General features: G+C 48.8%; 7 protein-coding genes across 7 annotated transcripts; 5 read left to right on the top strand and 2 right to left on the bottom strand.

Annotated features, from left to right (window-relative positions):
- Positions 1-3,605: 3,605 nt before the first annotated feature.
- On the top strand, positions 3,606-4,085 carry BKA55DRAFT_684476 (uncharacterized protein; the record flags this gene model as incomplete). The annotated part of the gene is made up of 1 exon (XM_046198645.1): positions 3,606-4,085. One exon carries the CDS (start codon positions 3,606-3,608, stop codon positions 4,083-4,085), a length of 480 nt encoding a protein of 159 aa, XP_046055031.1.
- A 1,707-nt stretch (positions 4,086-5,792) lies between these two features.
- Positions 5,793-6,870, top strand: BKA55DRAFT_589659 (uncharacterized protein; the record flags this gene model as incomplete). The annotated part of the gene is made up of 3 exons (XM_046194974.1): positions 5,793-6,072; positions 6,137-6,795; positions 6,844-6,870. 3 exons carry the CDS (start codon positions 5,793-5,795, stop codon positions 6,868-6,870), a joined length of 966 nt encoding a protein of 321 aa, XP_046055030.1.
- A 722-nt stretch (positions 6,871-7,592) lies between these two features.
- BKA55DRAFT_554799 (ribosomal protein S13) lies at positions 7,593-8,675 on the top strand. Its single transcript, XM_046191609.1, has 3 exons — positions 7,593-7,736; positions 7,893-8,023; positions 8,080-8,675. The coding sequence occupies exons 1-3, from the start codon at positions 7,698-7,700 to the stop codon at positions 8,378-8,380; spliced, it is 471 nt and encodes a 156-aa protein (XP_046055029.1). The 5' UTR covers positions 7,593-7,697; the 3' UTR covers positions 8,381-8,675.
- BKA55DRAFT_554795 (SBDS protein C-terminal domain-containing protein) lies at positions 8,676-9,867 on the bottom strand. The gene has a single exon (XM_046191608.1). The coding sequence runs from the start codon at positions 9,639-9,641 to the stop codon at positions 8,715-8,717; it is 927 nt and encodes a 308-aa protein (XP_046055028.1). The 5' UTR covers positions 9,642-9,867; the 3' UTR covers positions 8,676-8,714.
- Positions 9,868-11,790: 1,923 nt separating this feature from the next.
- BKA55DRAFT_554791 (Alpha/Beta hydrolase protein) lies at positions 11,791-13,769 on the top strand. The gene is made up of 2 exons (XM_046191607.1): positions 11,791-12,414; positions 12,469-13,769. Exons 1-2 carry the CDS (start codon positions 11,940-11,942, stop codon positions 13,617-13,619), a joined length of 1,626 nt encoding a protein of 541 aa, XP_046055027.1. The 5' UTR covers positions 11,791-11,939; the 3' UTR covers positions 13,620-13,769.
- Positions 13,770-16,330: 2,561 nt separating this feature from the next.
- BKA55DRAFT_684471 (GNS1/SUR4 family-domain-containing protein) lies at positions 16,331-17,802 on the top strand (the record flags this gene model as incomplete). Its single annotated transcript, XM_046198644.1, has 2 exons — positions 16,331-17,092; positions 17,146-17,802. 2 exons carry the CDS (start codon positions 16,331-16,333, stop codon positions 17,800-17,802), a joined length of 1,419 nt encoding a protein of 472 aa, XP_046055026.1.
- A 1,408-nt stretch (positions 17,803-19,210) lies between these two features.
- BKA55DRAFT_589654 (uncharacterized protein) lies at positions 19,211-20,264 on the bottom strand (the record flags this gene model as incomplete). Its single annotated transcript, XM_046194973.1, has 2 exons — positions 19,211-19,585; positions 19,776-20,264. The coding sequence occupies 2 exons, from the start codon at positions 20,262-20,264 to the stop codon at positions 19,211-19,213; spliced, it is 864 nt and encodes a 287-aa protein (XP_046055025.1).
- Positions 20,265-22,132: the final 1,868 nt, after the last annotated feature.

Genomic DNA, 22,132 nt, shown 5'->3' with positions numbered 1-22,132 from the left:
TCCGTCCGCTACCTGGGTATCTGCGAATGGTTATCACGAGCAAGATAAAGGCGCTGAGGAGCCTATATCATGCAGACACGAGACAATGCGATAAAAAGCAAAGAAAGAAACCGGTGGACTGTAGAAGACAGTCGAAGAGACGGTACAGTAGGTAGGTACTTTGGGGAGTTGAGCTGGATCAATAAATGCCCGCTGAATATGAAACTATCATGTGGTCAAATCAAAAACTCACGCGACCGAAGCTGCGCCTGTCGTAGGCAGGCCTCAGAGTCAGGAGTCAGGGCGTGGCAGGTAAAGAGAGGTCGGGTACCGTGCTGTCAGAGTGTGAGAGAAGTGCGTCACTGGGTCCCGCCTCCAATAGATCGTGACGTTAATCATCAATTTACTGATCGAGGCCCCCGTTCCTGGTTCGAATCGCTGTCTGGGGCTTGCAGGGCGCTATGTCATTGGTCACGGCACATATCCAGGTGGTGCTGACCACTGATGTCCCCTGTAGCAGCCCCCATCCGTTGGTGCTTCTTCTGTGGAACTTACCCTGTATATAGATTTCACTGCATCAAAATTAACGGATGATATCAAATACATGCAGCAACTTGAGCACGTCGAGGAGCTTTTTGCCCGTGTCTCGAACTAATATCTACTGCACGTGGTGATGTGATGCTGAACGTCGAAGCGGTCAGTAAAATATTCTTGCTGAACTCAGCCTAATAAGCCAGAAGTTTGAAAACCAGCAGCATTCAACTGCGCTTAGGAGAATGTATGACGACGTTTGAACCAAAAAATGTCCGGGAATCACGATGCTCTTTCCTACTAGCTCCAGATATAAGTGGTCCTCCTACCAAGAGCCTCAACAGACGTTATCGAGTAGCTTGGTGTTGATGCTCCATGTCTTATCATACGTATCTTATCAAATCGTTATGTGTTCGTAATCGAGACGCGCGGTGAACATTTCGGCTATATGTTGCGCCGAGGAAATATCAGGAATATCCACATTAAACTGAAATCAAATCACGGATGCCTCAGGTTACAGTTAACAATCAACAGTAATGCCTGCAGCTTGGCAAGGCAATCCCTGAAAATATCCCAGTCACCGAGAACAGCGACAACCACCATGATGCAACCAGATATTTCCAGATGTACTGCTCACGATATCTTCCCCCATGTCAAAACAAGCAAGAATCACCTCGCCACAAGTACGGAGTTACGCCGAACAACTTCGAAGCGAGGAGTGGACCAGAGGGGACAAGACTTGGCGAGAACTCGAAGATGGTCCACTGAGACGATCATCAGCGAATAGCACCGGCTTAACCTGAACTTGAACGGTTGTCGACGGGTTCAACTGACAAGGTTGATGTTATCCCCACACGCCAAGACCAGGCGCTCTTATCTCTTCACTTATCATCGCCAACTCCGGTAGCCAAGAAGTGAACTGACGAGAAGGGAAAGTGAAGAAAAAAAAAAGAGAAAAATTTTCTCGGAGGCAAGGCAAGTATAGCCGCCTCAATCAATACCCTTCAGCCAAACCACCAGAAGAAGGTGTCATGTTCGATAAGCTCAGACTTCAAGCAATTATCCGCTGTTAACGAGACGCCAAGTCCGGCGCCGAGAGCGGGTGGCGAACGAGACATGCTGTGGGATGCAACGGGAACCAACGGGAACGGCGATAAATGAGAGCCTTGAGGTAAGAGGTCAAGACCGTAACAAACACCGGTCCGGTCTCTGCCGAACTCCGTCCTGTCCTGCCCGTAATGGTTGCAGAAACGGAAGAAGGAAACATTGGTTGAGCAGCCCTGAGAAGTTCAGTTCAATGGCAGTTGCAAACTCCGTTGGCGTTTTCAACGGCTTCAACTGTCGCGCGACTAGCTACCAAAGACAGATGGAGTTGGCTGACTTCATTCACAAGTATTAACCGAGCAAGGGCCGATTTCTTAGTACGTAACATGCATCAGGCGGTTCGTTCTGACGGACGAGCGTGAAGAAGGATCTCCGTGCAAGGATCAAGTGCATCAACGTGCTCAGTCTTGGCAGAATGTGGCATTCATCAGAGACTGCAGAATGCAGATTGCTCGGTGCCTGGAGTGGAAACAAGCCATTGAATTGGATGTCACCACCAAAACATGTGTCTACAGCCGTGGCAGCGTGGCCAAATCCCAGAAACCTGAACACAACAGCTAATAACGGAGTTCAACGGACTCAGCTCGGCGTTACCTTCTCACAATGACGCTACCTGGATGACTTGCCTCGCAGAGTCTAGCCTGTCGGTCTGTTCATGGCCCCGTCTAAACCCCAAGAAACCCCCAACAATGCTAGTGGATGAGTGGGCATAAAGTGGATGACATCGTGCGGGGGCCTCCACGGCTCAAATTTGTCGCCGACCCCGTGTTTTTAGATTCGAATTGGAGTCTAAATGAGGTGCTGGTGGTGTCGAAACCGGACAATGTTACATACACCATGCACAAGGTCCATTTCTGTGTCGCGGGATTCGATATCCAGATGAAAAGTCTGTTTTTAGAGGCGTCGACGTTATGAGACAGGTATTATTAACGGCTGATACACGAGGCGCCTCACAACTCATCAACTCCTGAACGCCATGTTTCCGTTGATTTCCACCTCGACTGCCGGACACATTCGGCTATGGTAATATGGTGGAATGGAAGAAACAAGGCTCACGATTGGATCCATTTTCTGTCAGCCAAGCCTGGGCCAGTCGACATGCACGAAACTCTGGTGCCTGCAATCGTAATCTCACTTGAGCACCCTTGTCACTGTCAGAGCGATCATAGAAATGATCACCGGCTAAAAACAGTAGCAGAGCCAAAAGGCAGAAAACAACCTTTCGTCCTCCTGCGGCCTGCCCCTTTGAGGCTGATAGTTTACCAATAGTGGCGTTGGTGGTGCAGCCTCAACCTCTGTCTGCAACTCCTTGATCTGCAGTGTTGCTAAAAACTGTTACTTCCGATCCATCCACCACCACATGGTCAACAGAGAGAGGGTTGCGAGGCAGCTATGTACTCTTTGTACCATATTCAACTCCCCGGCCCGACATTACAGGGTTTCTCCATACAGTTGTTCTGGCCAACACTGACCTCATTGAGGGTCAGACTCCGTATAAGCCGCCGACTGCTCCGCTATTCTCCGCCCCCTTCCCCCCTTGAGCTAATCACAGTGCAGCATCCTCATTTCCAGGGGTTACCAGACCCAGAGACAATTCAAAGGACGTCCAATGTACTCTTTGTACCCGGGATCAGGGACCCCCAGGCGGTTCCACCTCCACAACCAAGCCCAGGTTTTCCAAGGCGCTGCCGGAGAGTAGAACGCATGGATACAGGCCGAAACGACCGAAAGACTTTGAGGGGTTTTCCTATCTCCAGTCTCCAGGGATTCCCTTTAAATGTCCTGGCTGCTGCACTTATCTCTTTCTATCCATTTATGATAAACGATCGCCCATACTATTTCCAGCACTTTCAAAGTTGAGGATCCTGTCAATTCCAAGCTCATTGCCTCGATCATAGCAACTCAACAACATACACTCATCGAGCTTACACCTTTCTCTACAACAAAAACACACACCCTATCTTACAGCCAAACACAACACATTATCCACAATGGCCATCCGAGAGCACTTCCGCCGCGCTGTGCGTTCTGACGCTTCAAGCACAAATATCGTCGACGCCAACACCTCAGGAAAGATCACAGCCACTATGACCAAGTCCAGCCAGAACAGTGAGAAGTCCGACTCATCATCGAAATCATCACTCGTCAACAAGTTGTCCCGTACCTGGACGTGGGGGTCTAAGGACAAGGATGCCACCAGGGAGCGCAAGACCAAGAACAAGAAGGGAAAGAAGATCACCCACCCTAGCGAGAAGCCAATGACCGCCCAAAATCTTCAGCACCAGGAGATGCTCTCTCACTTCGACTTCACCTTTGGCGCCTCTTCTCCCGAGCAAATCGAGGAGGATGATTTCATTGGAATCAGCCCTTGCTGCACCAGAGCCCCCAGCGTTGTCAACTTCTCTTTGGAAGGCGACAGCGAAAGCGATGATCAGACTTGTTCTTCGTCTTCCTCCGTCAAATCATCGTAGTCCATTTCCTGAAATGGCAAGGTCGGTGATGATGGATGGGCGGGCATGCGGGCTCGCCGATTGTCGATAGCGGCGAAACTTGGAAGAGTTCTAGAACACCAGTTCCAAAGCCTGCCACCAACAACCTGCAACGTTACTCGGACACACCAAATTACCTCCCTTGGAAGATCCTCGCCTTGAGCGTTGCATTCTGTCCGTCTAATCACGACTCTGGAAGCCGTCTCTGGAAGCCGTCTCTGTCACTACAATATCATCGATTGGGTGATGCAACCACCTCAAGATCAGCGCCTGTTCCAACCCAAACAGGAATAATAGCTGACGATCTGAGCAACACCAACTCAGAACTTCCCTTTAATCATTGCATTAGAGCATAACAACAAAGGACACCAAAACAAAAGCAGTGCGCATTGGCTGTCTTTCTTATCGTCTTCTTTGACGACGGTGTCTCGGGCACCGAAGGAAAACCGCATGAATTGATTTGAAACGCCACGACATGTGTGGTATGGAATATAGCATATTGGATTTAGCGACTGGCTTAAGGAGTTTTGCATATCACTTTGGTCATGCAATGGGCAGATAGACCAGAAGGCGTTAAATTGAATAGACCAATAAAAGTCTACTTGTTTTACAATCAACTTTCTTCTCCTGTATCATGTGAGGTTAATTCTATACGGCTGCTTTTAACAGGGCCAGTAAAGTGCTTCACTCACTACCATACCTAGTTGCAAGGATGCCTGAGTTGGCACAACAATTAAACCCATCAGGTATAATCAGTACGATACCGCAACCGCACTCTCTTACTTATTTTACAAAGAGTGCTCATGCCACAATCCTGCTGCTTTCAGGTGGTCCTCTGTGTTATTTGTAGTCAAACAGGCTTTATTTCAAAACGAACAAAGACAGGTCCTTTTCACGCCATTAAGGATGTTTCTCACAGTTCACTAACATGAAGAACCGATGTGTTGAGAGCCATGGAACCAAGATAATCACTTCCCCATACAACAAAGGACAAAAACTCATATACTTGTCAAACGCTTGTAGATATGCCTGATACTCATCTGGATACAGAACGGTAGCAAGACAACTTGACAACGGTATTGGAGGTGACACAGAGTAAATCCATGGATTTATACCAGTCCAGGCACCAATGTACTGCATTCCCGTCTATGCCTCAGCAGCTCCATACCATCGTCGTTATCGTCATTCATGAACCTGCGCTCACCCGCCAATATCACTGCCGCTTGTTTGCACTGCGTTATTGGCATCTCACCAAGCCTGAACAGTCATTTTACTAACCAATGGATATCTTGTTTTGCCTTTGATTTAGTCTCAATCATTTGAGGTTCCACCAAAGTTGGTACCTGCCATTGATTCGGGTCAGTGACCTTCCTGTTGTCAAGGCACCATCTCATAGGTTAAGGTAGGTAGGTACGCGGGAAGGCAGATTTGGCACTGCGCGCAGGCTCCTGCTGCGCTGTGATTGACCCCATTCATTTCAGTCGCGACATTGAACTAGGCACTGCCTGAGTTTAGGTACTGAATCATTAAGGCACCTGGGTTGGTGAGCTCCTTCACTTGGAGACATTCACTTGGCTTAATTCATAATCTTCTCAACGTCGTCGTCTTTCCCTGACTTGCTTCCTCACACCAACATCTACACTATCGGGGTCACTTTCAGGTATATCGCGTTCCCTTACTCTCATCGCCATGTCGAGCAAGTCTTGGTATGCCCTCAAGTCCAAGGCCGTACACACGCGGTATGGCTTGACCAAGAACATTCAAGTCCTCCTTCAGGGCTTGGAAAGCTTTCACGCCGGCGTCATCGACGCAAGAGAGCTGGGAAGTATGGTCCGGCTGAGTCCTCGCCGTCGAGAATCAGTTGCTGCAACGATAGCCAAGTGCGCGCGCATGATCAACAAGGATCCCCAAGAGTCCAAGACCTGTGTCGACATCATTGAGATGTGCACCGAGATCCTCGAAATTGCCGGTAAGTAACCCCCCAGTATCAGATCGTCCGTTTCCAAGATACAGCAAATGACTCTCTGACCTAGACCGACCACCGCCCATCGAGGGTTTTCCTTTCATGAGACTGCCTGCCGAGATCCGAGAGTATATTGTCGACTTGATGGTTGATACTGTCTTCAAATCCAAGGGTATCAAACCCAGTTCACGAAAAGTGAGCTGTAACTGTCCACAGCTGGAACGCGAATTCGGGTCTTTCCACACTCCTCAGATGAAGGCTTTGCCATCTATCCTGGGTCCAGCACTCAACCACGAATTCTTTCGCATCTTCTTTCGTAAGAAAGCTGTCCGTTTCCGCTGCTGCTGCGAACTTTTGTATCACCTTGATAGCAACCCACTGCTTGTGCAGAACGTCCGTGACATCAAGGTTCACTGGTGCGGACCCAAGTCGGCAAAAACCTTCAAGAAGCTTGCAGAATGTGATAAGCTTGAGGGTTTGACCATCAGTATCTCGAAATCAACACTCGCCCACCTCAGTCCGCGAACTGATCTGATGAAGCAATTCTTCCCGCTCTCTTATCGCCATGTCAGGATAACGGACATTCTGGGATTGGACGAGATTTTGACCATTCGGGGCCTCAAGGAGGTGTCGGTTGCCCACCTGCAAACGAGGAGCACCAATCTCACTGCTGAGACCGACAGAGCGAATCTCTCAGAGTTGCTTGCTCATCAACTCAAGAAAGATAAGGTTTGTTTTTCCCAACGGAGAAAATTACATTAATGCTAACGCCGGTAGGGTTACGACCCCCTTGACGAATTCTAGGTTCCAGAAAGGAGCATGGAAGAAAGTTGAGAATTTGCCGAGAACGACGACACCCGGCTACGCGTGTAGAACAGGAAATGACTTGGTTGGAGTTTGGAGCAAGGCGTAAGGAATAGACATACTAATGCTTGTCCTCACGGACAGATTGATTTGACAGACTAAGCATAGAAGGATGCATGCGGGCACACAAATGAACGGGAATAGATTAGAATTATCTAGGGAATGTAACAACAGTCAAATTACGGAAGACTCCATTTGGTGAAAACACTAAAGACTCCGTACTCAAAAAACGTTGCCATATTGGTCTTGTCTTGTACCAGCACCGAGGTGAGGTATCCGGCTCAAGATCAGCTGGCGAGCTGAGCTGACCGAGCGATGGAAAAAGACGACAAAGTACGGATATTTAGCTGCATACTAGACAGCATATGATGAGTAATGTCCTACCTGGGGGATACTTGAAAGCCTTCATATTGATGAGCCTGATGTAGACTCAAGGAGCTTCTTAAAGTACACTCATTCGTAATAGTTCTGAGCGTTGAACCTTGGAGTAAGTCCTATTTAGTGATATAAAAATTTGAGTTCAGATTGGATGAGTCAGGGGGACAGACGACCCAAGCTCTGAATCACAATCTACACGTGACCACTAAGATAGGCTTAGCTCTGAATACGGATCAACTACCATCCGCACCCAAGTTGTGCGCTCCTTTGCCCTAGTACCCACAGGTTTTTTCACCATAAGCGAGGGTTTCAACTCAGTCTTCTATCTTCTACACCCGATCATCGAATTCAACGAGCATACGGCAACTGACCGGTAGAAGTTGCCCATCATGTCGCTCGTCTCGGGAGAGAAGTCGAACTTCCAGTTCGTAAGTCATCCTCTCCAGCATCATTTCATCGATATCGAATTCGACACCATCGCCGCTGCGCTCGAATGCGCTGGTGCCATTCTGTTCGGCGTTGCGTGCACCGAAATCGATTATGAGAAATGAAACCTCAAAGAAGCAGATATTAACGATAGGCAGATTCTCCGTCTTCTCAACACCAATGTTGACGGAAAGCAAAAGGTTATGTATGCCTTGACCAAGATCAAGGGTGTCGGTCGCCGATACTCTAACTTGGTCTGCAAGAAGGCCGATGTCGATCTGAACAAGCGGTACGCGAGTTTCCACACCTACGAGATGCTCAAAATATGCTGATAACAATTTACAGCGCTGGTGAGCTCACCTCTGAAGAGCTCGAGCGAATCGTCACCATCCTCCAGAACCCCACCCAATACAAGATCCCTACGTGGTTCATCAACCGACAGCGCGATATCGTTGATGGCAAGGACTCTCACATTCTTGCCAACGGTGTCGACTCCAAGCTCCGTGAGGATCTCGAGCGCCTCAAGAAGATCCGCGCTCACCGTGGTCTCCGACACTACTGGGGTCTCCGTGTCCGTGGTCAGCACACCAAGACCACCGGTCGCCGTGGCAGGACCGTCGGTGTCTCCAAGAAGAAGGGTGGTTAAACTTTTTATGGGTGTTGGTTATGGGTGGACAGGCGTGACGGCTGGTTTCTCCATCTTTCTGAGCATTTTGAGAGGTTTGCTTTCTGGCATATGCAGCCAAAGCAAGGGCTGTACTCTAGATCAGAGTCACGAATCAAAAGTATTCAAGTAAAGATGTTCAATGAGGGAGCAGGAAGTGTCCATGCTACAAACACGTGAAGTTTATGGCTCAACGAAGTCCACGACAGGGTAAAATGGTGTAACATGGGTATCGCCACGGAAAGGACAAGATACCGTATGATTCTGTGCAAGGGTATCATAATTTCTCTTTTGACTACTTAAACGTGTTTGTTATTTAATCCTCGTGCGTGACAGCCATGTCCAAAACCTCAACTCTTCCCTGTCCCTTGGTCTCGTTGCCAATAAAGTCAGATAGGGGCTTAAAGGCTCCAGGTTCTACGAAGCCTACCACCTCCCATTCCGAACCAACGACGTCTTGACTCTCGACTTGCTCAACGTAGCTGAGAATCTTATCCTTGACTGTGCCCACGGCCTTTTGCTCGCCGTCTTCTTCTTTGTTGGCTCCCTTTGCTCCTTTCACAGCTTGCTTGAGGACGTTGGTAGTACAGGCGATACGAAGCCTCATGCGTGCCCTCGCAACTGGGATGGGCTGATGAGCAATGAGAGCTTTCATAGCTTCAAGAGCCTGGCTCTTTGCGCTCTTGGTCGTGCTAACGCCCGTCCAGTTGTGCTGGGGTCGGGGCTTAGCTTCGCCCGCTTCACCAGTCGCAGGTGTTCCAGCAGCACTTCCAGCAGCGCTCTTGTCGGGTGTCGCGGTGTGCGCCTGTGAGCTGAGCATATCAAGAGCCTTCTCGATCATGCCAGATGTGTACACGCGCTTGGTTCTCGGATCGACCAGTTTACTAGCGACTATGCTGACAACCTCGTTGTGCACACGCTCCGTCTGCGCCGCGCGCTCTTTCTCGCCGACTTGCATCTCACCCTTTTTCAGAATCTCGAGGATGATGTCGTCTGTAGACTTGCCCTTGCCAAAGGCCTTGTCTAGATCCTCACGAGGCGCCGTTTGACCCTTGGACACGTTGAGGAAGACGTTTGGGATCTGGAGGACATTATCGAGATCTGTCTCGATACCGGATCGCCACTCGAGGACCTTGTTCTTGTAGCAGGCGAGCTCGAAGCGCTTCTTTCCCTTCTTGAGGCGTACGAGGGAGACGTTTGTGAGCTTGATTTGGTTGGATGGTTGTTGGATCTGGCGAGACATGGTAGGCGATTAATGAGATGGAAGATATTGGAGGTGAACAGAGGACGCTGCGTAAAGTTGCTGAGACTTGAGTAGAAATGAGGTAGTTAAAGATTGGATAGTAGGCACTTTTACCTTCTTGATTTACCAGAACTTTTTTCTGAACCCCGCCATCAGTCAGGTTGGATTTCTTACTGCGTAATGCCCCGCACCAATAAATAAGGTAGGCCTTCGTCATAGCTTTTGAGTCACAACGATCCTGGATCATAGCTACCATAATCATCTATCGAAATTTACTACTCACAATGACCCATTTCTCATTTGTTTAATTAAGTAATATGGCATATGTTGAGCTTGTGATCATTAATTAGGTCGCTATTCTCATACTTATGTAGTAATCGTTGAAATGATGCGTATGTGCTAACTGACTGATATCTATGATCAACTTGACTTACATGGTATGAGACTTGCAATAATGCTATGTACATGGCATCTCCCATTGGTGTCTTCATCTTGTGTTTTCCATAATCATTTTATAACTAATAACCCTGCTATATCTGAGCCACAGGCCTAGACTCATACCGTCCAAGCTTGTGAATAATTCATATACCTCACCTCGTATGATATGACTCGTCTTGGCAATCGGTCTGACTCTTCATTAGTGAACAAGTTCCAAGCATAACTCAGTATGTCTCTTTCTGAAGACTGAGCCATTGTGAGCTGTTAGCATCATGTCTGGCTACAAAGTCTACAGGGGATGAATACTTTTGAGTAAATCTGCTGACTACCTTACTCCTATAGCAATACTTGAACAAATTCAACTCATTGCTGCGTGTTCCTGGTGATTTACTGTAAGACTCAACCCACTGCGTCTTTTGAATGACTTATAACCTATCGAACGTTTTGACTGGGCTGCTGCTTTAAAGCACTAAAGTACTCACTCAATACAATCTGACAATGTGGTTTAGAAACCGAGCTGATGCAAATTTATAAATAGGGACGGATATATGTGCCTCTCACAATGATATAAAATCGTATAGTTTCTGGCAACCAGGATCTTCTTCCCAAGTAAATAAGTATTTAGTATGTACATACTGGCTCAAGTCCGGGGCGTGGAAATTAGAAAGGATTGTCCCTGCGCGCATCCCTCTAGATGCATGTGCTCAAGTTCAAGCTTGTTTTAACCCAGACACCTTCTGGCTAAGCTAATAATAACAAGAAACTAAATTATATAAATGTCGATAACGCTGTTGCCGTTCTGGTATCTAACAGTAGGAATATATGATACCAGTTACGACTTACCGCCTCACTCATGTTTCATGCCCAGGGTTGTTGTTCCTTGTTGATCTTCCGCTTGCGGTCGCCTCATGTATAAGGTTGTACTGGAGGGGGCATTTACTATCGGTAAAATAATATACATGGTTGGAAGCAAATCTAATCCGGTTTGCGTTCCAGAGTAACTTGAGCAAGCTGCCTAATGAGAATGGATGCTCTCCGATTTTGGCAAGCTTACAACCAAGAATGAGACACTTGAGCCGAATTGTAATCAACCTCTGATCGTGTTTTAGTGCGTGCATTGTCACTTCAGACGTGTACGGTAACACACCAAACGGGACCTGTATCGTCTACGTCACTCAGCCGGCACCGGCTTTACACCCTGGCTACTGATTGCAACGGAGGCCATAAAGGGAGAGTGAGAGAGACATGTGTTGAGGGTGTGAAATATGGCTCAAATCAGAGAACATTGGCCATTCCATAATCCTCCGAATCAACAAGAGCATTTATTCATCATCACAAGGTAGCCTTGAAATGGAGACTCAAGTCCCGTTAACACCTCTTATCAGCGATTCATCAGGGTGAGATAGCGTCGTCGAGTCACGTTGTCGAACTTAAAAAGTGGATATTTGAGTTGTTGGCGCAAGCCGCCTTCCCAGCTTAGCTTGGTCGTTTGGTACCTTGCGGATGGGTGACACGCAACGCTGCACTAACAGATACACACGTAACTGTAGTGACTATCAGATAGTAGAGCTCCCTGGCAACTGCCTGAATCGCCCCTGCCGCTAGGAAGCGTAGCCGCTACGCGGGGCGTGTTGAGTGGTCAGCTGCGTTGCTCGGCGTCCCATCTGATGGAGGTCTCAGACGGTCTGGGGGAGCTTCCCCAGCCATATTACATCGCTTGCCTGGCTTGCGCGTTTACTTCTCTCTCTTCCATCAACAACATCACTTTTCTTTTCTAACAACTCCTCAATATTCCCTAATTAGGCTGTCATCGCCATCTCCAGCAAAAGCAGTCACTGAAGCCTGTTCAAACAGCAGACAATGCGTTTGTCAACTTCCGCGCTCGTGCTGGGCGCTGCCTCTTCGGCCGTCGGCCTGCAAGAGCAGCAGGTTCTCGGCGGCGACTCCAAGCCTCTTGTCGATATCGACGTCAACGCCTGGACCAAGCCCCTCGAGAAGTTCTTTGGCGAGATCTCATCAGAGGCCAAGGCTGTCTGGGACGAGGTCACTCTTCTTGCCCCCGACGCTGTTGAGGCTTTCAAGAAGCAGGTCCTGACCCAGCCCAAGAAGGCCAACCGTCGGCCCGATGCTCACTGGGATCACATCGTCAAGGGTGCTGATGTCCAGTCCCTCTGGGTCGAGAAGAATGGCGAGAAGCATCGTGAGGTTGGCGGAAAACTCGACAACTTCAATCTCCGTGCCAAGAAGGTCGACCCTGCAAAGCTCGGCGTTGACAAGGTCAAGCAGTACAGTGGTTATCTTGACAATGAGGAGGAAGACAAGCACCTCTTCTACTGTAAGTTGATGTACCGACTCGAACCGAATTGATTGCTGAACTAACACTTCAAAGGGTTCTTCGAGTCCCGTAACGACCCCAAGAACGACCCTGTCGTACTCTGGCTTAACGGTGGCCCTGGCTGCTCTTCCTTGACTGGTCTCTTCCTTGAGCTTGGACCTGCTTCCATCAACAAGAAGATCGAGCTCGTCAACAACCCCGAGTCCTGGAACAACAACGCTTCCGTTATCTTCCTCGATCAGCCCGTCAACGTAGGCTATTCCTACAGTGGTGGCTCTGTGAGCAACACTGTTGCTGCTGGCAAGGACATCTATGCTCTCCTCACTCTGTTCTTCCACCAGTTCCCCGAGTATGCCAAGCAGGACTTCCACATTGCTGGCGAGTCCTATGCTGGTCACTACATCCCCGTGTTTGCCAACGAGATTCTCTCCCACGATGACCGCAACATCAACCTCAAGAGTGTTCTTATTGGTAACGGTCTTACCGATGGCTACACCCAGTACGCCTACTACCGCCCCATGGCCTGCGGTGAGGGTGGCTACCCCTCTGTCCTCAGTGACAGCGAGTGCCAGTCCATGGACAACGCTCTGCCCCGCTGCCAGTCTCTGATCAAGGGTTGCTACGAGTCCGGCAGTGCCTGGTCTTGTGTCCCCGCCAGCATCTACTGCAACAACGCCATGATGGGTCCCTACCAGCGCACCGGCCAGAATGTCTACGACATTCGAGGCAAGTGTGAGGATAGCTCCAACCTCTGCTACCCTGGCCTGGGTTACATCGCCGACTACCTGAACCGCGAAGAGGTCAAGGAGGCTCTTGGTGTTGAGGTCAGCAGCTACGACAGCTGCAACATGGACATCAACCGAAACTTCCTCTTTGCTGGTGACTGGATGCAGCCCTACCACCAGCTCGTCCCCAACGTTCTTGACAAGATCCCCGTTCTCATCTATGCTGGTGATGCCGACTTCATCTGCAACTGGCTCGGTAACCAGGCATGGACCGACAAGCTCCAGTGGTCTGGCCAGAAGGATTTCAGCCACGCCAAGATCAAGAACCTCGAGCACAACGGCAAGGAGTACGGCAAGGTCAAGTCCAGTGGTAACTTTACCTTTATGCAGATCTACGGTGCTGGCCACATGGTGCCCATGGACCAGCCCGAGGCTTCTTCTGACTTTTTCAACCGCTGGCTCAGCGGAGAGTGGTTCTAAGCTGGATCACTCTTAGTTGTATGAGGTGTTTGGATGTACACTACATGGGAGATTGCCAAGACTAACTTTTGAATACGCGAACAAGGACGGCATTGCATGATTTTGGGAATGGTTATTAGCTACAGACAGATACGAATTTACCACGTTTTACCAATAATGAAAGATGTGAGGTGCTTTTGTGTTGCATGATTGTCAATGTCGTAATACTGCGGATGGTAAGCTACATCCCCTGGCCATGCTGGCAATGCGTACCTGACATGAATGCTACCGAGTGTACGGACGAGGGAACTCGGTATTATGTCATATCAGGAGACTTCCAAATCCGACGGAGGCAGATCGATCTCCACTCCGGCCGAGTGACGGAAGAGGAATCCACAATTACCGAGACAATCCGGCTCCTACTGACAAGGTGAACTTATTTGCATGAAGAAAAAAAGGTCAGAGACATTAGATTGAATGCAGATTAACAGGAAAAGCCTGAAAGACTTGTATACTGCTTATTTTGTATGATAATCAACTTGACAAGTCTAACAACCAACGGCTTGTCAATGTCAACTCCGTGCCGGATGGACGGCCGGGCAGCGGGATGAAGTCAAGTTTCCACCATGTACAAAACAGACACGAACTGAGTGCGAGAAAGACCAAGATGAATGGGGCGGATACGGAGGCAGCAGACGTCGAACAGCGGAGGAGGTGCCGGGAAGAGGGTAAGATGCGCGGGCCAAGAGGCGAATGGATGGCGCAGGGACAGGGAGCTCCGATGCGTATGGATATTGTAGATTTGTTGAGGATTCTGGGGTTTGGTTTTCGGACAGCCGCGGGACGACGGTGGAGAGAACTTGAAAAGACGATATTTTCCTTCACCAGCCCCTGTAATAAGTTTGACAGGTGTTAGAGAAAGACAAATTTGTGTGATTGTGTGAAGTACTTCTCCTGGTAGTGGCATTCAAGCAAGGAGTCCTTTGGCAGCAACGAGATATATTTTAAGTAGTATTATAAGTTATAAGAAGCCCAAGAGCTCAAGAACGTACTAATAATGCGTAGCCAAATTTTCACTAGGTTCTCAGCCATTACGGTGTAGCTACAGACTAACACTTGGTTGAGGTTCAAATGTTTTCAAGACAGTCACACGACAGCATGAAGCAAAACCACTTACACGACAGCATTTGATAGCTTCACTCAATAGAAGGAAAAAAACAGATAAGTTTGACTTAACGGGTCCCACATGGTCATTGCATTAGCGTATCCCCAACAAAAATCAGCCTCCAAGATGGACAGCAGCCGCACTTTGTTTACAGATTTGGAGCAATTCCCCGCGTGCTCACATACAAAGTATCAGATAGTACTCACACATGGTTTATGCTGAGAGGCTAACATTTGCTTGTACTGATCTGTAACTCTTCCTCCGTCAAAGATTTCTCCCTGATCCATGGTACTCTAGTCCAGAACCCCCGTCCCAATAATCAATCATTGACCGGAGCAGGTGTCGACGTCGACCACAGATCCACGGTAACCCTTGTCTCTTAGACGAGAGCATCAGAAATAGGCAGTTCAGTTGTTGTAAGAACAATGACCGGCGGTACTTTGTAATCGCTAACCATGAGCCCCTATTCTTGTTAATACTGCATTATTGGCATCATTCTTATTGTACCATTAGAAGATGCTGATTTTTGGTTGATATTCCAGGGCTACAGTTGCGGCACATCTGCCTCGGCTTTGGCCCCACATTACCACATTCATCCATGATATCCGGGACTTGTTTCTGTGTCACACACCAATACTTCAATGTCAAAGCCACAGCTCGCAATCATGATGATCACTTTTCACGATGAATACGGTAGTAATGTACAAATAAGCACGCGGAATGTATCTCAAGATACAAATACTACACTATATGTCAGGCAATGGGGGTTTGGAACACGCAATCGTGGTAAAAGAGTTTTCATGATGATAACTTTGTATGGATATAAAACAACATTAGCTGAGACCCTTATTATCACCAAAAGAACCCTTGTACACCGAGCACAACAGTGATTCAAATGCACATGCCAAGTGAAACCTCACATTGATAGGTTAATACAAGCGTATAGGTACTAACAGGTAGTCCATTTAGGTCCTCCCGTCCCGGCGGCGGCAACGGGTACCACACTTGGTAGACAGGTGCCATTTTCATGTTCCATATTCTGGTAACAATACCTTTCATCATACCTGCCTTCTGTCTCTAGAACAAAAGGCACGGGTCTCAATGGGTCCAATCCCCGGCCATTCTAGGAAGGCCGGACCCCCAGTTGATCCCCTTGACCACTGCCTGGGTAACTTCTAGCTCTAGGTAGTAGGTACCTTATTGACTTACAAGTCAAGCAAGACCCGAGGCCCCCTCCTTCCGGTCCGCTCCAGCTTGAGCCGGGGTGGACTTCGAGAAAAAGAAAAAAAAAAAGAAGTTAAAGCCAACGTCTTCTCCTTCACCTTTACCTTTTAAGAATAAGACTCCAGCCTCTTACCTCTTGCCTTTTGCAGTGGCTTCTTCTTTTCTCTGCAGTTCTCTTGTTGGCCTCTTCTGAGCTTGATTTGTCCTTACCTTACCTATTCTTATATCTCCGAACTCCAAATCTGTGCTTCACTTTTACCATTTGCATAGACTCAACACTAGTTGACTATCATCTTTCAGCAGACGACCGCCAAGCCTCAAACAAGATACATAAACCGCCATCATGGCTGAGCCCTTCCAACTGCTGCGCTCGACGCCCGATTCGAGCCTCTTCAGCTTCCCTCCTGCAAATGCGCCAGCCCCCATTGCGCCCGTGGACGTTCCAACATCAATTCTGCGGCCATTCAATATCCCCGAGCATATCTTTACTGGTGCTCTTGATGCCAAGGTCCCCTTGACCATCGCTATTCTATATGCCGTGACTGTCAAGAGTCTCAACATCTACAACAAATCCAACGGCAAGAAGCCATGGGCTATCAGCAAGACCCGTCCTTTCTTTGCCTTCGTGGTTCTTCACAACGTCTTCCTCTGCGTCTACTCTGCTTGGACATTCTGGGGCATGCTTGGTGGTATGAAGAGAAGTATTCTCAACCCTGCTGGTCCGCAAGGTCTTGCTGGTACGGCTGATAGTTTCTGTCGTCTTCATGGGTCCTCTGGTCTTGGAAACTCTGTCTACTACAACGAGACTTCGAGCTCCTTCGTGTCTTCCGCTGAGAACGCTGCTATCGTTGATGGTTTGCCCAGTGGAACTGTTGGTGGTCGTCTGTGGAACGAGGGACTGGCTTACTATGGATGGATCTTCTATCTCAGCAAGTTCTACGAGGTCCTCGACACATTTATCATTCTAGCCAAGGGCAAGCTTAGCTCTACTCTTCAGACCTACCACCACGCCGGAGCCATGCTTTGCATGTGGGCTGGTATGCGTTACATGTCTGCCCCCATTTGGCAGTTTGTTCTTATCAACTCCTTCATCCACTCCCTCATGGTAAGTCCATATTCGAAAACTCTGAACCGTGAATCTTAACTGACATATTCCAGTATTTTTACTACACCCTGACAGCCTTTAACATCCGAGTCCCAACTCCCGTCAAGCGAACACTTACGTCAATGCAAATCACTCAATTTCTTGTCGGCGCAAGTAACACTGTGGCTCATTCTTTCATCTCTTACAAAGTTCCTGTCACCATCATCCAGAAACTTTCCGCCCCAGTCGGTGCTACCACAGCTGCTCCAGACGCCAGCCAAGAGACAGTTGTTGACGGTGCTGTCGAATCTCTCAAGAAGTTCATTTGGGGTGCTGGTGAGGGTGCCGACCCTATTGCCTCACAGGCTGTCAGCGCCGAGGCCTTCACTGCGGAAACCCAATACGTTACTCAGCCATGTATCATGACCACTGGCGAGACCTTTGCTATCTGGCTCAACGTATTGTACCTCGCTCCTTTGACTTACCTTTTTGTCAGCTTCTTCATTGCCAGCTATGTCAAGCGAAGCAACGCTGCTAGCAAGACCTCTCACAAGAGAGCCCACGATGTCAACGCTAACATTGCTCTTGCCGAGAAGGCCGGCTGGGACGCTGCCAAGGGCATTGAGAAGGAAATTTACGATGGTGCCAACATGGCCAATGGCTCCTCGGACGAGGCCTCGCGCGCTTCTACCCCCAAGAAGGCTAGTGGCAAGTCACGACGAAAGGCTTAAGGAAGAAGAATTGGAAACAAAACAAAACAAAAACAATATCAAAAGAGCAGGCCTGTGGTCTCATATCTCGCTTGGGTGTTTACGGGTCATTTCTTTCCCTTCTCTGATCTTAGCAAAATATAGAAAGCGTTTGTATCCTCCGTTCAATCTGATACTATGAAGAGCGAATTATTTTTAGCCTGAGTCGCAGAAATAAAGAGTTCAACTTGGAATTTTGTTACGTATTGCTTTAGTCTTTGAGAGAATGGATCATAAAGTTGAGGCCATACGACCCTGAATATGAATTTTGGGTTTTGATAGGCGATGAGCTCGCATTGGGTGTTATCCCAAAACCGAGTCGGGGTCTCGTTAACACAAAGTTCAGTCTCTTTAGTCAGGAACACATCTTGCAGGCAACACTGGGGGCTCGGAGACTCTGATCTTTATAGCCGCATAGTTCTTGCAGTTACAATACCGAATAGGGGTGATTGCTTGAGCTTCATGTTGCATCGCCAGCTGTGAATCAACAAGTCATATATCATCAGTATTTGTTAGCCTTCGTCCATCACAACCAACGCAATGCTCACGTTCACAGGCAGTAATGACAAGTATGAAAATGGGTGGGGAAATTTGTAGTTTGTAATCTAATAGCAGTAACGGACCGTCGAGATCTGGCAGCACAGGGCATAACCAGCCCAATCTGGCCAAATAACTACACAATCCTCATCATATCGTAAATTCCCTTCCGTGCCACGTATGGCAATGCAAATTCCAGAACCATCTATAATTTGAACCAGGATATGGGAGTTCATAAGACGCCTTTCGAGAAAAAACAAAACATTAAATGGCATGACCAGCGGAGCATTCTCTATATGCTCTCTCTCGGGACTGGCCGCTGAGGTAATCATATCAGGACTAATAACCGCAATGTAGCAGCTCACATCGAGTCTGCTTTCCAGGACGCCTCGCTATAAATAAGAGGAACTCATAAAAACCAGATGCGAGGAGCAAGGCCTAAAAGTGGCCAACGGAACCGCTGCTTGACCATATAGGTCAGCAGAAAATGTGTAAAAGGTAGAGGTTGAAGGATGAGGTGATTGGCGACATTTGACAATGATCCAAGTCACTCGTCAGGGAATTTCTATCGATCTATAATGCTTCTGTGGTGGCTTTGTGAAACTGACGGCTTCGGGTATCTTATACTGCAACTTCGGCAGGTGTGGTAAAGAATGTGGTGGGTTGTGGTGTTTTGGCGTGACGAATCTTCAGCAAATCCGAATTGAGAATGATGCCCAAACAGGAGTGCCAAGGATCTCAACCTTAAGCAAGAAAAAGGACTTGATCTTGTTGTGGTAGGTAGACGGCTCCGTAGTCTGCCATCGACAGTTGTTTGCTACTGGCTGCAACGGGTAATATTGTCGGGTTTCGCTCAGAACGTGCTCCAGTTCCAATCCCTAGGCACACTGGCAGCAAGTTCAGGGCCGCGAGGCAGCTCGGAGGCGTCTCCAAAGCCTGCACCGATGGGAGTTGAGGGGGTAGGGTTGGGCGCATCCGAAGAGGCGGCACTCGAAGCACGGCTGCTGTTACGAGTATACCAACTCTTGAACTCTTCGCAGCAGTGACGGCAGGTTCGGAAAAGAGGAGCGCGAGGATTGAATTTGGCATCATGATCGAGAGGAGCGGCAAAGGTGGAATGGGAGTCGCAGAAGATGTGGCCGCACTTTCGGCAGTGGTGACGCCGAGTGAAATAGCTGAAAGTTCGCTTGCAAGTCGGGTCATCACAGACAGTAGATTCGGCATCGGGCTGCGGAAGAATAATGTTAGTTAACTGTAGGATAGAAAGAACGCGAAATATGCTGGCAACTGGTGAGGTGAGACATGACGGGGTCTAGGGTTGTACGAGATGGAGCGTTGAATATATCTAAGACAATGGCGCATGCAAGTAGATGTTGTGCGAGGGAGATAGAGCGGCAGCTTGTTTTTGCTTTAGTTACCTTCCAATGCTTGCGAGTAGGCTGAGCCTTAACTTCGGGGAACATCTCGGGATCAAAATCGCCGTCAATGCTGCTTTGAGCGCTATCGCCAGTTGAGACACGTGCTAGCTTATTGCCGAAGACGGACATGCCAGGGAGGTTGATGAGGCTGCTGTTGGTACGTCTCAAGGCGCTATCAGGTTCGGTGCTGGAAGTTGAAGCAGCGTCGTCAATGGGCATCTTGTTGGTCTTGGATGGAAACAAGTTTGGGCGCAGAGCCGCAGGCATATACATGGGCCGAGTCTGTCGTGCATGATGCGCTCTAGGAGAAGTGGGAGTTGACGAGATGGAGTCGGGGCTGGTGGACTCATTGGTGTTGATGGGTGAAATTTGAGGTCCAACCGAGATCTGATATGACTGATTCCGTTGATGCGTAGGGCGCTGCTGGGGAAAGAAATGGCGTGAGTGCTGGTCACCCGGAAGAGTGGGCATAATGAGGTCGGCAGCCATTATCGTGGATTGAGTGGAGAGTAATTGTTGATATGCGGAAGAGAGTGTGTTTTAGCTTGTGACGTTTGGTATCGTAGCAGATGCGAGTTCGCTGTGAGAAGCAGGAGATGGCTTCTTATTTGCACAATGCTGAGGAGTCGAGGGAGGGGTTGGACAGATATAGAGGGAAGTGGCGTAGAGTTATCTGTGTATATATGATCGATTCGGTTTGATATACTACAACTGTAGCTGAACGGGAAGTTAGATGAGCAAGAGTTGAGCAAGGGCGGGCCACGCAGAGTTTAAACCAAAGCGAACTGGCTCAAGGAGGGAGTAGATCCTGGGAACGCAGCGTGGGCAACACCGTCGCGTGGAGGACCGGGGGCGGAAGAGGTACGTACCTCTTGTCTGCAGAACTGACTGGGGATCCTAACGTGCTAGCCCAGCACTTGACTTCTAGCGCATGACAAGGATGTGGCCTCTCTTGCAGGTGGAGATGGGAGGCGGTAGGCGGTGGAGCTGATGATGGAGTGGGCGTGGCTTGTGGTTGCTGCTTGACTTAACTCTTGGAGCAAAGCATCCTCTTGCAATGACCGGGGTCTGCCCTTGTCGTGTCGCTGTCTCTGTTTCTCCTCTTGAGAGTCTCAACGGCTCACGGTCAATAATGTCTCAGTAGCTGTCCAGAATCGGGTGGTCGAGAGTACCCTGTTCAGGAGCCTCCCTTCACTGATGCAAATCGACTGGTGTCGGATGCAGTCTATCTTGTCTGGTCACTGGCACACAAAACAAGATCATGTCTTGCGATTTTCATACCGTGATGTAATTCAGGACTCTCACGACTCAATCAAAAGCTCGCGGTATCCGGATACGGTAAAGGGTCTCGAGAGATAAACATAATAGTTGCTTGATACCTGTGCGTAACTGTGGACGGGATGTTTTCTATGTCGGCGCTCTGGTTGGATGGCTTCGGCGTCGCTGGAGACAGATCCAATCCGGTGGGTTGACCTGGTTGATCAAAGATTTATGCCCCTGTATGTCGACCATTTACATCCGCTGCGAGAAGGGCATTATGACAAGCGATTCATTATGCTGGTCTGTGATGTGAATTATGATGTACAGTTTGTCGTTATCGTTTGATGCCAGGACCTCCGTAACAAGTTCATCTGTCAATGGGTTATCTGCAGTAACTAATCTCGAATGCCGGCTGTGGTGAGACACTACGTATCTTCGAATACTGTGCTCGTGTCTGCGTGTTGTGTTCTCGACAACGGGATTTCGGCTAAATCAAGAACCGGAGCATTCGAGTCAGGCAATGAGTTGCAATTTGCGCCACCAGATTCTCGACATTCTGTACTCGAGTTCCGAATCGTGTTACTTTCGAGGTCTTCCCGTCAGAACAAGCATGCCTGTTCCCGTCAGATCTTGATTGATTATACCTGTATAACGGCAACGGCTACAATGAATGAGTGTGGCCAACTTCTCCGGTCCGCGGGGCTGACTATCGTAGGGCGGCAATTGGACAAGCGCGCTCTTTAGCCCAAGCATGTCCCCGCTAGATAGGGAGCCTGGGGCCAAAGTCAAAGCCAGAGCGCTCTACAAGGTTCAAGGGTCGAGCCACTAGAGCACTTCTTACGGATGTATGTTGTTTGATTGGGCAGCTGCGGTTCCCGGCTTTGTAACGGGGAGTTTTGGCTCCTCTGCTTCTGTTCTTTGGGTTACTTTTGGTCTGTTGTTGGGTTAGGTTGGGTTCTGACTGGCAGCGACAGCGGAGTTTCTTCACCGTCATCTCGCAACACCATCCTCAGAGCACTTGGGAAGCCGGTGACTACCGAAACAGAATAAGGGAAGGGAAGACGACGGTATCGCCGAACGTTAGTTGTCCGTTGCTG

The sequence above is a fragment of the Fusarium redolens genome (assembly GCF_020744475.1).
Source record: "Fusarium redolens strain MPI-CAGE-AT-0023 chromosome Unknown BKA55scaffold_2, whole genome shotgun sequence".
NCBI classification, from domain to species: domain Eukaryota; kingdom Fungi; phylum Ascomycota; class Sordariomycetes; order Hypocreales; family Nectriaceae; genus Fusarium; species Fusarium redolens.
This window is presented reverse-complemented; position numbering and strand designations above follow the sequence as displayed.